This window comes from Bactrocera tryoni, chromosome 1, assembly GCF_016617805.1.
Source record: "Bactrocera tryoni isolate S06 chromosome 1, CSIRO_BtryS06_freeze2, whole genome shotgun sequence".
NCBI classification, from domain to species: domain Eukaryota; kingdom Metazoa; phylum Arthropoda; class Insecta; order Diptera; family Tephritidae; genus Bactrocera; species Bactrocera tryoni.
Window position 1 is genome coordinate 25,213,454 of NC_052499.1, and position 15,819 is coordinate 25,229,272.

The window sequence follows — 15,819 nt, forward strand, 5'->3', positions numbered from 1 at the left end:
AATTTGATTGGATAAATATGAAGTTTAACATAGAGACTAAATATATTTAGTAGAAGTTCAAGAGATTCCAAATGCGCAAAACTTCTTCTCTAAGTGTGGCTATATATCTCTTTCTTTTTATCTATCTCCATCTCTGCCTATGTCTCTGTGTTTAACTCTATCTTTATTCTTTATCTATCTCCATCTCTATCTCTATCTCTATCTCTATCTCTATCTCTATAATTGTCTTTATCTCCTTGTCTATCTTGATTTCTAAGTTTTTCTGCATTTTTTACCTAGAACAGGGCATACTTGTACTAAGTTTGCCACAAAGTTTGTGACAACCAGAAGAAAATGTCGGAGACTCTATAAAATATATACTATGTAACTGATCAGCATGACGAGCTGAGTCGACTTAGCCGTATCCGTCTCTCTGTATATGTCATCATAATCCCTCAGGTTTTGAAATTTTGCACACCGCCTTTTTTCCTCAAGAAGCTGCTCATTTGTCGGAACCGTCAATACCGAACCATTATTGTATATAGCTGCCATACAAAGTGAATGATCGAATCATATGCTTGTACTGGAAACCTTTTCATTTGATTAGGTATCTTCACGAAGTTTAACATAGATTATTGCTCAAGGCATCGGTATAATCTCCGAAGAAATTATTCATATTGGATGTTTATATTATTTACAGATGCCTTTGTCTATAGTACATATTATTCATTTTTGTTTCACTGGACTGTATAATTCATTATTTTACTTACTTATTTACTGTTATCTCTATCTCTATCTCTATCTCTATCTCTATCTCTATCTCTATCTCTATCTATATTTTTATTTTTATCTTTATCTTTATCTTTATCTTTATCTTTATCTTTGTCTTCATCTTTATCTTTGTCTTCATCTTTATCTAGATCTTATTAGTTTTTGTATTTTTATTTTTATCTAAACTAGTGAATACTAATAGTGGCACGATCCAATATCTTTATCTACATTTTATTCATAACTCTTTATCTGTGTCTTATTCACTTTTATTAAACCCTGAACAAAGTATATTAAGTTTGCCACGAAGCTTGTAACACCCAGAATTAAGCGTGGCATGTTGAGATGAGTCGATTTAACCATTTCCGTCTGTCGGTCCGTCTGTCTGTCTGTATATATACGAACTAGTCCCTCAGTTTTTATGATAAAATTGTTTGTTTTGAAATTTTCATTTTCTCTTCAAGAAGCTGTTCATTTGTCAGAACTGCCGATATCGGACCACTATAACATATAACTGCCATACAAACCGAACGATCGGAATCAAGGGCTTGTATGGAAAGATTTCGCATTTGACGTGGTGTCTTCACGAAATATGTCATGGATTACCGCTTAAGGTAACAATATAATCTGCAAAAAAAATTTTCACCTCGGATAATTATAGCATATAGCTTCTGAACTCGAACTGAACACAGAGTTACTAAAATAAATGCACCTGTGAAGGGTATATTAGCTTCGGTGCAGTCGAAGTAAACGGTTTTCTTGTTTTTATTACTGATCATATCGTTTATCTCAAGCATTGTTCTTTTTACCTTCATCTATTTACTACTGACATTTGATTCACCGTAAAGTTATCTTTATCTCACCCTCATTACACTCATTCACTGCTATCTTCATCTATTATTTGCTCACTTTATACTCGTATTATCTCTTGACTCTCATCTACTTCGCTCTTCGTCGAAAACTTACCGTTGTGCAATACTCGTGCATTGGATGACTCAATTTGTGATTTTTGGCATTGCGTCCGAAGAAGAAACACTTTTGGCACATATCGAAATTGAAGCACTTGAGGCAGCGATAACGGAAACCAATTATCGGATACTCCTTACAAATGTTACATTTTGCCTGTTGTCCCCAATTTTCGGATAGCGTTGTGGCCATTTTAATATTTGGATGGAATACCGTTAGTTATGTGCATAGGTGGTGGTTACAATTATGGCGAGCGAAGGTGTTGGTCACGACAAAGCGACGAGTGGTGTACCGAGAAATGCAAATATTGGAATTAGTATCTACTTGCGGCAAAGCCATAGATATACATACATATGTACATGTGGGTGGTTGGGTTAAGGTAGTTGTTGGGGTACAATTTGTATGTATGTAAGCATTAAAGGTGTAAGATATTGGCTGAGGTTCGGGATTTGATGTGAAAATGCGAGGAGCGAAAAAGGTAAATGGCGTAGGTGTTTGCCGCAGAAGCGCAGACAGGATTCGCGGAAGCTGTGGTGAATTGGGAAATAATTGCCGTTAAGTGTGTGAACACTGCTGCGCCTGCTGGCGTAACGGGTTCACAAGGATGAGGTTGATTGCAGGATGAGTTATTGTAGGTTGTGGTAAGAAGAGTGGTGTTAAAAGCGCCTTCCAGCGCCGCTCCCTCAATTACAGGCGAGCTTCTGCTGTTAGTAGGAACTTTACAGATTCAAAAATGCACTTACCTGATGTTTGGCCGTTTCGGCAGCCGCCAGACGATGTAACACCGGCATCCATACTAAACTCTGCGGCTCGTGTTGCAACCAGCCGAGGAAGTGTGATTGTTCAATGGCAATTTCCTGATTGGCGTCAATGGCTGTGATGGCGGCGCAGAAGAGATTGAAAAGAGGTGCATAAAAAGTTTATGGTTAATAGGAGGTGAAATTGAGTGGTTTGAAAATTGCGGAAAATTCATTTACAATGTAATTAATTAACGCTTAAATGGCAAATATGTATTTTTATGATGGACTCTCGTGGCGTTGAAAACCGTTGCAAGTGATAGGTTAATAGTTTTCATTAAGGACATTTAAGTAATTGAATTCTTCGTTGAAGGCTCTTACCTTCCTGCGAGATGCCAGCGCGTTCGAGGCATGAGCGCACCGAAGGCTCGATGTTGGAGCCGCCGAAAGCGGCCACTTCGCCCAGCTGGCGTGGAACCTGCGAAGCAGAAATATGTGCATTTAAGCAAATGTGTGTCAAATAAAGCTATCCCGCCGAGCTGGCAACAACAACGCACCTGTATGCAGTCATGCAGCAGCAAGCCCAATTTTCTTTGGTCGACTTTGCGCTCCGGGTCGGCAATCAAACGGAATAAGTAGCGATATTTCTCCTCGAGATGACCCTTGCAGAGCAAAATCAAGCCAACCTGCGGACGTACGAAGGCAAAAATGAAACAAAAAACAAAAAAGAAAAAAAAAAACACATTAACGCATAAAATGAGTGAAATATGTACCGTTAAGCGGCGCTCTCACCTTAAAGCTCAGCACACGTATCTGTCCGGTGCGCTGCGAGTCGTAAACATTTAGTATCCAGTTTATGGCCAAATCCAACATTAAAGTCAAGTCAATTTTATCGATTGTCACATAGAGCGAATGCAAGACGGTCGTCATGTCGGGTATGTCGATGAGCTTGTCGTTTTGTGCGCGCAACGCATGGCGATCGAACGATTCGATGGCAGTGGACATGGGTATGCGATCCAGCGCTATATTTTGGGTAAACAAAGTTGTAAAATTATTAAAATTATTGCGCGAATTGCGTGCGACCTCTACGCTGGTGGTCACGTGTTTTGTATCAATTAATTAAACTTACACCGTGTACTGGTTTTTGCTAGTTTTAGTTATTTTTGTTGGCTACTCACCCAAACGCTTTTGCACGGCACGTAACTTCATTGCTGTGCGATAGGCGGAGAAACGGATTTCATTAAGATCAGCCAAACTTTTCATCAATTCAATCATTTCTGGATGATCCCAGTGAGTGGTTTCGCGCTCGTGACTGTTGCAAAAGGAAAATAAACACGAAAAAGTTGTGAAAACAAATAAAGTTTGGAAAATTCCTGTTCTATCATTCTGTAGGGTATAATTGCGGCAAACCCAAAGGCTTTTTTGGTATTTTGTGATATTTTTTGTCTACCCCTAGAGCAACTTCTTGCCGAGTTCTACAGTATAACCTTACCATAACGAATACTTTATGGTCTTTAGATCTTTACCGTTCGAGAAACTTGGGATCACAACTGTGGCAAGGAGGATCTAAACTAGTTGATTTGTGCTAGACTTGCCAAACTTATATTAGACATTCTAATGAATCAATTGTTAATGAGCCGGATCTTAAAACGATAACCAAGGTCCGAGGAGAAAAATCTACCAGACATTATAGCAAAGCGCCGGGCTCTCTGCGAACTTCAGTGAGGAATTGTTTCCGATTGCCCCTTCTCTTCTTCACTGTATCTGTACAAAAGTGAACTATTTTCATGCGTCCTGAATCGTTCTTCATTTAAGAGTAACAAAGAAGAAAACACATTCAAGGTTATTTGTATTCTAAAAGATTCTAAATTTGTAAGTTTTCAAATATTCTTCTTCTAAAGAAATGCTTATCTAGTCCTAACATCTGGTATAGCTAAGGATTTTTTCCTCCTCGAGGTTGCCACGTTTTAATACTCACTCAATGTAGTAAGGCACATTGGCTGCTGTCGTTGCTCGTTCCCAGGGTGGCTTTACGCTTTGACCTAGGTTAGGTAATGGCCCAATTGTGCCACTATTCGATGTTGTACGTCCATCTTCGCCATTCTCCAAAGCTTGATTAGCACCAGCGTTGCAAAGTATCTTTTGCCGTTCATCCATTGCAATTTGTAGAAGTTTCATTCTGGAAGAGTAATAATGAGAAACTTGGTTAAAGACTACTTAATTTTTTTTTGCTGTCGTTTGTAAACTATGTACGACATTAACAAATCTGAAGATAAATTCAACCTTAAGTAAGGCTAAATTCCGCAAAAAGGATACATCCGAATTTCAAATCTTCCCCAAGTCTGAAAATCTCTGCGTATAGTGTTAGATTCCGAAGCGATTACACTTGAAATGCCAATTAGAAATCCTTTGGGAAATCATAAACTTTCGTATTACTATCATAAGTCTCCTTAGGCGTTGTAACGGGTGATCCAAGTACATATACTTTTTTCAATAGTATTTTTTTGACAGATCACGTGTGAGTCATGTCAAACTGTCATGTTACTTTTGTTTAGTATTATTTGGCATTTCATCATGGAAAGACTTACGCCTGAACAAGGTTTACAAATCGTTCAACTTAATTATGGAAAATCAAGCTGAGTAAAGAATGTGTTTCGCGCGCTTTGCTCAACTTATGGTCAACAAAATCGGTCCACTAAGCGTGAGAGCTATTCGCAACACCATCACCCATCTTAAAATCCAGCCTTCATTATTGGATAATATTCGACAGAATAGACCACGTCCAGCACGCAGTAAAAAAATATAGTGAAAATAGAGTGTACACGAAGACCGTGGAGAGTCGTTTCAGCGATATTCGCAGCAACACGAACTGACGTATGGAACGACTTGGCGCATTTTACTTCGAGATCTTAAATTGAAAGCGTACAAGATACAGTTTGTGCAAGAACTGAAGCTGCTCAACCTTCCCAAGCGACATAGCTTCGTTCTGTGGGCTCTTGAAAAGTTCCAAGAATATCCGATGTTTTTCGAGCCAAATTTGGTACAATTTGCTGTGGTTTGTGGGCCGGTGGAATCGTCGATCCATATTTTTTCAAAAATGATGCCGGTAAAAACGTAACCGTCAATGGCGACCTTTATCGCGCCATGATAATCGACTATTTAATGCCTGAAATTGTACCTCGTGATCTCGGCGACATTTGGTTTCAACAAGACGGCGCCACTTCCCAAACAACGCATCAGTCAATGGATTTACTGAAAGGAAACTTCAGTGATAAAATAGTGTGATATCACACTGTTAGACCTTCTCTTATGGGGATATGCAAAGTCTAAAGTCATTCGAAAAAGTCATCGGAAATTGGACTCAACGGATGAACCATCTGAGAATGTTCCTTCGAATTATAATAAGCTTCCCTCATTCAATTTGAAGTTTCTGTGTTTTTTCTTTATAAAAGTAGGGAACCACGAAATGGATCGCTACTTATTTACATTCGCACCAATTCATCTGGTTGGTTAAAGGTGTGAAATATAATATGTTTCAACCGCCATCTCTTAAAGACGAGACAGTCAAAAAGGAATTTTTGAAATGATGAATTTCTAAGCAAATTCTGGATTTGGCATACAGTAAGATTTTTAATGGATCGATGCAGAATGAATTACAACTAGTAAATCCCCCACAACTAGGTACAAGTAAACTTGACTAAGTTTGCAGAGCTCTTGTATTTTATCTCGCTCAATTGCACAAGTGCTAGCGTAGTACAAGCCTACATGAGATCCAGCTATCAATTAGTAAACCCCAAGAAGGCTCAAGGGAATGTAACTTTCGAATAAATCGACCTCTGCATCTGAACGAACCGTTGGAGTTCATTAGTAGTTAAACCCTGAAAATTTTGGGAGCACTAAGATACGGGGAAATTGTCCACCAATTAATCTTTGATACAGTCACCAGTTAATTAAGTAATCAAGGAAACTTCGACGCAAATTCGGTCTTAGGTGATAGTTTGCAGTTTCCTGTACACGTCGTTGTCAAAGCCGTGTCGGATACTATTATGGTGGGACTTCTTCATTGAAAATTTAACATTTGAAAGGAAGCTGAGTTGAAGCTCTAAAGAAACCTGCACTGGGTCTCTTATATTTCAAAACCTAGAGATAATAGATTTGCCAATTCTAGAGGTGTGCCGTCTTCGAGTGACACAGGTTAATGAAATAATTTATAAAATACGACGTTTGCTTGACAAGATTATAGTTTCACAAACGTTTTACCTAATAACGGCTGCGACGCTTTCCTAAAAGTTTAGTTTTGTTAATCTGGCGTTCTCACAAAATAAAGGAGATGCAGAAATACGAATAGAAATTTAAATGAAAAAATGTACTTTAAAAATGTGCAAAAAATATCATAATTCTCTTAGAAATATTTAATTTATGATCATCTATTTTGACATTAATTGAATGTGCTTTCTTTGGCACTTACCTTGTGTTCAAATCTTCCAGCCGTGATAGGCACATGGCGGGCACCAACACTTGATTGGCGGTGAAGAATGCCTGCTGCTCGTTGCAATCGTCCAACAGCGCACCGGCGGTGGTCATTTTGTCGCGCAAACGTTGCAAATGTTGCATTTGCTCGGTGGCCTCCTGTGCGGAGACGGGTGGCAACCATGATACTTTCGTGGCTTCGGCCGAGGCGACGCGCGAACTCAAATCCTCGAGCGTCTTTTGGAATTGACGCATTTTCTGTAATGACAGGGAAATACATAAACATTTATTCAGTCTTTTAACAAAAATTAAAGTAATATAGCGTGTAAAATATTTAAGTGAGTTGCAACATTATTAATTTGTCATATTTTTTTTTAATAAAAAATTTGTCTTTGCTTGTAATTGGCAATTCGATGCGCTCATACATACATACATATGTATGTATATGGTTCGCTTTCTCTCAGCTTTTGTTCTTTTTAATTGACACATTTTAATTTAATGAAGGAGTTGACATTTTAATGCCGTTACATTTCGCAATCCCGCTTAGCACCTACTTTCGTTTGCAACTGTAACTTGCGAGAACTGGAATGTGCGTGAAATATTCGGAGTTTTTACTGCAGGGATATAAAAGACGAGAAATTCGATATAAAGAAGAATTGAAACGAGCAAGTTTTCATTAATTTAAGTAGTTAATTTTTCTTTTTCTTTCCCTTTTTAACATTTTAATTACCGAATTGAAACTGTCTTTTGCATCTACTTTGTGCATTGCTCTCGTGACTGTATTCACACATACTTAATTATTTACTTATAGCCGTTTATTGCATTCCACTCACATCAATTCAATTGCAGTTTTCTTGCATTGTTGTTGTACATGTGTATAAAGACTCACTGTAATCATATGCCTGTGAATTTACATGCATTTGCTATCCCGACGATACTTGGAACAAAAAATAATGAGAAATGCGACTGAAAAACGGTTAATATGGCGCTATTTAATTAACGGTTAACGCTTCAGAACTTTGTTCTTTTTCGAAGATTTCTTTGCATGACTTTCGTTTACAAAAATTTCTTATTATAGATTTAATATTTATTTGAGTTATAAATAAATACCTAAAATTAAGTAAGTTTCATAGCGAGAGTCGGAGTTCCGTTAGATCAGAGTTGTATTCTAATATGTATTTTTACATACATTCGTGATAAATGAATTTTTCTAAGAACTTTTTTACATACACTGGCGGTCATGAAAAGCGCACCAGTGGCAACACTGCAATTCAAATTGTAAATTTGAGAAATTTAACAATTAATTTGTAAAGCAATAAAGGGGATTTCCCGCGTGGAAGTTTTGCTGATGTGATGTTGGTATCTTCAACTGAAATCCGGTAAGATTCCCAATTTATCAATCCTCAGTAACCGGTTAACTATAACTAGGACAAGGATAGTCTTACTGCGAGCGTAGAGCTTCCTAGAACTCATGCGTTCCATTTTGGCCAAAAAGATCATATGAAAGCGCAAGAACTAATGTCTAAAGAAAGAGAAGCTTTGACCCATTTCCTTTCTATAAGTATTGAAAGTGGAGCTAAGATGTCTTTTCCGACCAGTTAGTCAGCTTTGCTGTTACCTGGGATTCCACCGTAGTTTGGCACTTATACGAGGTGTGTTCAGAAAGTATCGCGAATTTTGTGTTTTTTCAAAAATTATTTATTTATTCATGAATATCTATTTTGTCCCCTTCAAAGTAATCCCCATGAGATATTATACACTTGTGCCAACGGTCCAATCTTCGAAGTACTTCAAAAAAACATTTTTTTTTATCTTCTTCAGCTCCTCCTTCGATGCCGTCTTTATCTCGTCAAGAGAAGCGTAAAACGGCGTTCTTTTCCTGGGCCTCTTCAGTTTAGGGAACAAGAAAAAGCCACAGGGGGCCAGATCTGGGGAATACGGTGGCTGCGGCATCATTAGTGTGTTTTTTTTTTTGGCCAAAAAGTCGCGCACAAGCAACGATGTGTGAGCAGGGGCGTTATCGTGGTGCAAAAGCCAATTTTTGTTCTTCCACAAATCCGGGCGTTTCTGGCGGATTGCTTCACGCAAATTGCGCATAACTTGCAGGTAATATTCCTTATTGACCGTTCTTCCCTGTGGCAAGAACTCATGATGCACCACGCCCCTGCAATCGAAGAAAACTGACAGCAAACTGTCGCGATACTTTTTGAACACACCATTGTTCATATGGATAAGTTAGACAATTGTCTTGGGCGCAAGAATTTTTGGCAAATTTTCTTTACGTTCGTGAGTGATCTTTTGTTATAATCGAAATGCAAATCAGAAACAGTTGAGTCGTGATAAAAAAGTTGCTATTCAAGCGTTGGTGAAGGAAGGTCTTTCTTATAGGACTATTGCTAAAAGGGCGGGTTGTTCACATTTAACTGTGGTACGTTTCTTGCAAAAAAAAAGGAAACTTTAAAGGATTAGGGGCGAAAAAAGGAACTGGTCTGAAATGTGCCACTAACAACAACAAAATTGATGGCATAATAAAAATGATATGTGTTAAGGATCGATTCAAAAGTGCTGGATTGAAAATAAGTGTGGAGACAGAAGGAAGAAGATTGCGAGAAGCCGGTTTGTTAGGAAGAAGTCCTGTAAAAAAGCCAATGCTGACTTAAAAAAATGAAAAAATCGCGTGTAGAATGGGGAAAGAAGTACAAGAACTGAACACTTGAGCAATGCAGAAAGGTTTTGTGGTCAAATGAAAGTAAGTTCAACCGACAACTTGCCCTATGTGCGCCGCTTTGCTAGAGAAAGAAATGAAGAAAAACGTATTGTCAAAACAGTTAAGTTCTGGGGTTACTTTTCATACTCCTTTTTATGTGGCAAAATGAATGCCCAAATGTATGGCTAAGTTATGAGAATTTCTTAGTTCCGGCTCTTGAAGAGCGTCTCTTATGCTTCGGAGGCAGTTTTTCAAGACGACACTGCACCATGCCACAAAGCTTCCCAACAATAAAATTGCATACAAAACAATAATTAGAAATATATTTTTTTCACTGCTCGAACTAGTATTGGAGGATATAGGAACGTAAATCCGATTAAGCAGTTACGGCACGCAATGAAGCGAAATGTGGCTGAATAGAATCCCACCAATAAAAAGGAGTTAATTGCGGTTTAAGAACTTTGTTGACTTCATGCCGTCCATGTTTATGGTGAACGTGCACTAGCTGAATGAACGTGCAAAAAGTGTTTTGGCCGATTTAAAAGTGGTGAAGAACGGCGAGTGTTCAGGGCCTGCAAAAAGGTTGAAGATGAGCAACCGGCAGCAATACTGTTTAAGGATTGTTACGAAACACGCAAGAAGCTCGCAGAATCTTTAGGAGTCACTCAGGCCGCCATTACAAAAAAATTATACCATATGATTTGAAGCCAAGATACGTTGAAAGACAATCTTGCATTTCTCTTCACTCTTCAGTCTCACTGATGATGAAAAATGGATTTACTAAGACAATTCTAAACGCAAAAAGCCATGTGTGAAACCTGCACAATATCCCAAATCGACTGCAAAGCCGTATACCCATGACGCGAAGGTAATTTTCTGTATTTGGTGGGACAAGAAGAGCGTTCTATATTATTAACTTTCGATGTTCCCTACTTTTTTTTTAGAAAAAACACAGAAACTTCACATTTAATGGCGAATGTTTTTTATTATTCGAAAGAACATTGGCATTTATTTTTAAGAAGATTATCTCTTTCAAATGTTGGACGCGGCCACAGCTCAGATGGTCCATTTGTTGAGTCCAATATTCGATGACGCGTTCGAGCATTTCAACTACAAACAGGTGAATGACATGCGTGATGTTTTGCTCCAAGGTCTAAATCGAAACGGAATTTTCCGCATAGAATTTAGACTTTACATATCCTCTCAGTAAAATGTCTAATCGTGTGATCTTGGTGGTCAACCGAACCGCTCAAAACGTGAAATTATCTGCTCACCAAAGTATTCTCTCAATAAATCCATTGATTGGTGCGATATTTGGGAAGAGCCGCCGTCTTGTTGAAACCTAATGTCGCCGAGATGACGACCTTCAATTTCAGCATGAAACAGTCGGTTATGATGTCGCCATTGACGGTTATGTTCTCACCGGTATCATTTTTGAAGAAATGTGAGCCAATGATTCCAATGGCCCACAAATCACACCAAACCGTTACTTTTCCTGGTTAAAATGGCAGCTCTTGGATGTCCTCAGATTGCTCTTCGTCCCAAATGCGGCAATGCGGTTTATTCGGTTGTATATTATCCAATGCTTCATGCTGGGTTTCAAGATGGGTGATGGTGTTGTGAATAGTACGCTCTGTAGGCCGATTACGTTGACCATAACTTGAGCAGAACGTTTACGGTAAACCTTGTTCAGGCGTAAGTATTTCCATGATGGAATGCCAAACAGTACTGAATAAAGAATAACATGAGAGCTTGTCACAACTCACACGTGATACGTCAAAAAAAGGCTATTGGAAAAGGTACCTCTACTTGGATCACACGTTACTAGTACCCACAGGTCAATTTTTAGATTTATTCAGCTGGTTCCAACAAAAATCAAAAATTTAGATTCTAGTGAAATCTAGTGAAGAGTTATTGGGAGCTGTGAAGCAAAATCGTCTTTCAACATTTAAATACCACCCTAATGCATATCGGTACTCGCATGTGGCATATGCTGGTGCAAAGCAAACAAAATGGCAGTCGGTGCAAGGCGGAGGGGAGGCAGTGCTGTTGCTGCAAAGACCATGGTTTCCACTTTTGTTGTCGGTGTGCCTTTGTGTGGTAACAATGCAATGCCTGCATGTTGAGCCAATACAAGCATGGCTAAGGAAATGTGTAATTATGGCTGACGCCGCAGACATTTGCTTACTTCAATTTGCGTTTCTCCCTCCTCCAGCCACTTTGCACCGCACACACATTAACGGACCATTTATCTATGTACATATGTATGTAAACAGTGATATGGTCGCGCTGCTGTTGAAGGTACGTGTGTGTGTGTGTGTTGCACGTAATTAAGTAATTCCTTTATTGTGATATTCTTTCCGGGCGCACTGCAGGCGCCACCAAAGCGCAAAGAAAGTGACGCAAGAAACTGTCATTAGCATAATGCCACCGAATAACGGTATCGCAACAAAGGTCTGTCAAAGCCACGCAGGATATGGCAAATATGGAGCATTATAGCAGGAAACTAAGCCAGAGTTGGCAAGTAAAGAGGCGATGGCGGCGAATAATGTGCAGCCAAGGAAGTATAAAAGCTGCAAAGTGTCGTCAAAAGCGACACAATTTCGCGGCGAAACTTAAATGCAAATGCAATGAGCTCAACGGCAGGAAGTTGATGGCGTAATGAGCAGTCGGCGTTTCGTTAAACGCATGATTATTAGTGCGTCGTTGCCAGCAAAATTTGCGAAGTTCTAACCACGGTCTGGCGTCTGGCTTCCCGCTTTTGTCTTTTGCAAATTCGAGTAATTATTTGCATTGCGGATCGTATGCGGCTTCTTTTGTGGCATGGCACAATTTTCAGTATAATAAGGAAGATGAGATGATTTTGTTTAATTTTTGGCATATTTACCCTCATAAGTTCATCAAGCGCATTAAAGAACAGCTTTCGGTTAGTATAAATCTAGCTTAGCTTTTCAAGGTATAGTCAAAATTACGAAAAAGAAATCTGGATGTGTCTATGCCAAAAGTTTACCTTTGAGGAACTACTGACCAGCAGGAATATAGCATCATAATAAAGACATATAAGGAGGCAATATGTTTTTAGAAGTTGGTTTTTGACGTTTGTTACCTGATTTAAACTCCATTTAGTGCCGTCCGCTTGTGCCCGTCTACTTTATGGAACATTTTGCGTAAAGATCTGGTTTTGGGTTTTACAAAATCTATATCGTGCAAAATAAAACATTAAACGCATCGTACTTTGGGTGATTAGCCCAAAATGAGGTGGTCACCGATTCAGATATTCACAAGAAAATGTTGTTCAGCGATGAAGCTCACTTTTGGTAGAATCGCATTTGGAGTGATGTTTTGGAGTGATGATAATCATTGTAAAGACACCGTTACATCCTCAAAAAGTCACTGTTTACTGAACTCTATAAGCAGAGGGAATCACTGGTCCATATTCCTTCAAAAATTAAGCCGGCCATGATGATACAGTCAATGGGTGTGCTTGAAATGAATTATTTTAATGTGGACGACCATTGGTTCGAACAAGACTGCCTCAACGAAACAATCAATTTATTGAGGTAAGCTTTTGGATAAAGCATAATCTCGCGCCGTGGGAATGTGGTGTAACCTTTAAGATAGTGCAATTTAATACCGAAATACCTTCTGCCATCCAACAAACAGTCGTCCCATTCGCGACTTGGCTCCCACGTCACTGCTGACAGTCACAACTTCGAAGTCGTAGATAACTTCGTCTATATTGGCATCAGCATTAACACCAACAACAATGTCAGCCTCGAAATCCAGCGCAGAATAAAGTCTTGCCAATTGAGAAGTAAAGTTCTCTCTCGACGAACAATGACCAAAACTCTACAATTCACTCATCATTCTCGTCCTGTTATATCGTTCAGAGTCATGAAACGTGACAACAGCTGCTGAGTCGGCGTTAAGAGAATGGTTTCAAGAGAATGGTTCTGCGGAAGATATATGGTCCTTTGCGCATTGGCAACGGCGAATATCGCTGTCGATGGCACGATGAGCTGTATGAGATATACGACGACATTGACATAGTTCAGCGAATCAAGAGATAGCGGCCACGCTGGTTAGGTCTTGTCGTCCAAATGGATGAAAACACTTCAGTTCTGAAAGCATTCGACGCAGTACCCACCGCGAGAAGCCGAGGAAGACCTCCACTCCGTTGGAAAGACCAGGAGCGAAAGAGCCTGGCCATACTTGGAATCTACAATTGGCGTCAAAGAGCGAAAAGGAAGAACGGCTGGCGCGCATTGTAAACTCGGCTGTAACCGCAAAAGCGGTCTCTACGCCAATAAAGAATGATAGAAAGAGGACTATTTTTTGTGGGGTTATTTGAAGTCGCTTGTCTACACAGACAAGCCCGAGTGTGTGTGGTTGACGGCTCGGAAGGGAATATTCGACGCGTTATTGCCGCTGCACGGCTACAAACGCTGCAAAAACAGGCTAAGGACTGGGAATACTAGTCGAATCTTCCACAATCCCAATACTAATCAAATTCTAGTTTCGTTGTCATCGAAATGAAAGCAGGTTGAAATTTTGCTGTCTTTGACAGGTTCCAGCGACCCCAACACCTCCCCTTTGACAGCTCCGCATTTGTTAAGCCTTCAGTCTGGCTCTTTTAGCAATATTGTTGAAGAATCTTGAACAAAAATGGTCTTCGCAAAATTTGGGATGGACTCATTTAGGAAAATGTAAAACATTTGCACACTGAAAAGACCACTAAATATACCGATTGGGATAACGTAACTTATTCTAAGGTTAATGCAATATCAAAATCTCGATTTTTTCTTGGTCAGATAGATACATTTAATTGCCGTAATTGTCTTATTTACAAGTGAACACCAATTTCTCCCAAGATTCTTTGCAGTTTTAGTGATGGATCTTCCGAACTGAACATATGTATGCTCCCAGTAGGCAAGTTTATCTACATATCTTTATATAATGGATTGTCAAAAAAGTCTTGCGGTATTTTTTTCACATCCTAATTTTGGAGGATGGAGTCATGTGTAGAAGTTCACGCAAGTGAGGAAAGTTCTCTGATCGCCATTCACTTGGGAGTGGCCAGAAACGATTCTTTTACACTTGGCTCAAGCAGCTCACTACTTCCGGTCTTTGACCAAGTATCCTCTGGGTAGCCTAAGAACATCCGTTCGAAGGCGAGCTAATGTGAGAAGGCGAAACATTCCCTACATAGGGTTGTGCGCTGGGCTTGGGACCCGCCACGTAAAAAACAATACCAATGAAAAAGTTTAAACAGCCTCGGATGAGAGACCCCCCTTTTGATGACAACCATGGCAAACGGAATAAGGACTACGATTGAGGTGCATGACCTGGAATGTCCGGACCCTTAATTGGGAAGGTGCCGCTGCCCAGCTGGTTGATGTCCTCGCAAAAATAAAGGCTGACATTACCGCCGTCCAAGAAATGCGATGGACGGGACAAGGACAGAGACGAGTAGGTCCTTGTGACATTTACTAGGATTATTAGGGTTTATCGTATGAGCCCATCATATATTCACAGTAGGTATAGATGTAGACACTCGTGCCTATTTCACTTCAGCTACAATAATTATTGCTGTACCCACAGGTATCAAAATTTTTAGTTGACTGGCCACATTACACGGTACTCAACTAAATTATTCTCCCGCCATATTATGAGCCCTAGGGTTTGTGTTCTTATTCACAGTAGGGGGATTAACTCTCTAGTGACACACGGCGAAGAAAAATACTTTGAGTTGCAAGTACAAAATTATATAGTTCCCCCAACAAAATTCTACTCTGGATCCGCCCCTGTACATAAATTAATACCCATTTGCTACCTTAGCTCTCGCATCATAATATCTGGTTAGAGAATTTTAATCATAGCGAACAGCAATAAACCGTTACATGAAATGAGCGGCATTCAGCAGGAGTATTGCGAGTAAGGAGAGAGGGAGCAAGCAAGTAAATAACCGAGTGAGAAATAAAAATGTTGTCTGAATGTTCAGTTATTATTATTTTTTTTTCTTTGTGTTCGACATTTGAGTGGAAAGAGTGCATGCGTGTAGTGAGTTGAGAAAAAGTACAAAACGAGTGAATGTAAAAATTGGAAAAGTAGAAACTGCAACATTGTGCAATTTAATATCCTCGTGTAATTGTAAAACCTTGCAAGCAGAGAATAAGAATGGAAGGTATTAAA

General features: G+C 39.4%; 1 protein-coding gene across 6 annotated transcripts in view; it reads right to left on the bottom strand.

Annotated features, from left to right (window-relative positions):
• Positions 1-15,819, bottom strand: part of LOC120766809 (dystrophin, isoforms A/C/F/G/H) — a 776,746-nt gene that overhangs the window by 10,421 nt on the left and 750,506 nt on the right. For all 6 annotated transcript variants that reach the window (XM_040092514.1, XM_040092517.1, XM_040092515.1 and 3 more), the window contains 8 exons: positions 6,919-7,178; positions 4,429-4,629; positions 3,629-3,762; positions 3,243-3,472; positions 3,008-3,136; positions 2,832-2,928; positions 2,457-2,587; positions 1,714-1,869 (listed from right to left, as the gene is read on the bottom strand). In XM_040092514.1, the coding sequence (XP_039948448.1) occupies positions 1,714-1,869; positions 2,457-2,587; positions 2,832-2,928; positions 3,008-3,136; positions 3,243-3,472; positions 3,629-3,762; positions 4,429-4,629; positions 6,919-7,178 (1,338 nt within the window). The remainder of the gene's footprint in view (positions 1-1,713; positions 1,870-2,456; positions 2,588-2,831; positions 2,929-3,007; positions 3,137-3,242; positions 3,473-3,628; positions 3,763-4,428; positions 4,630-6,918; positions 7,179-15,819) is intronic.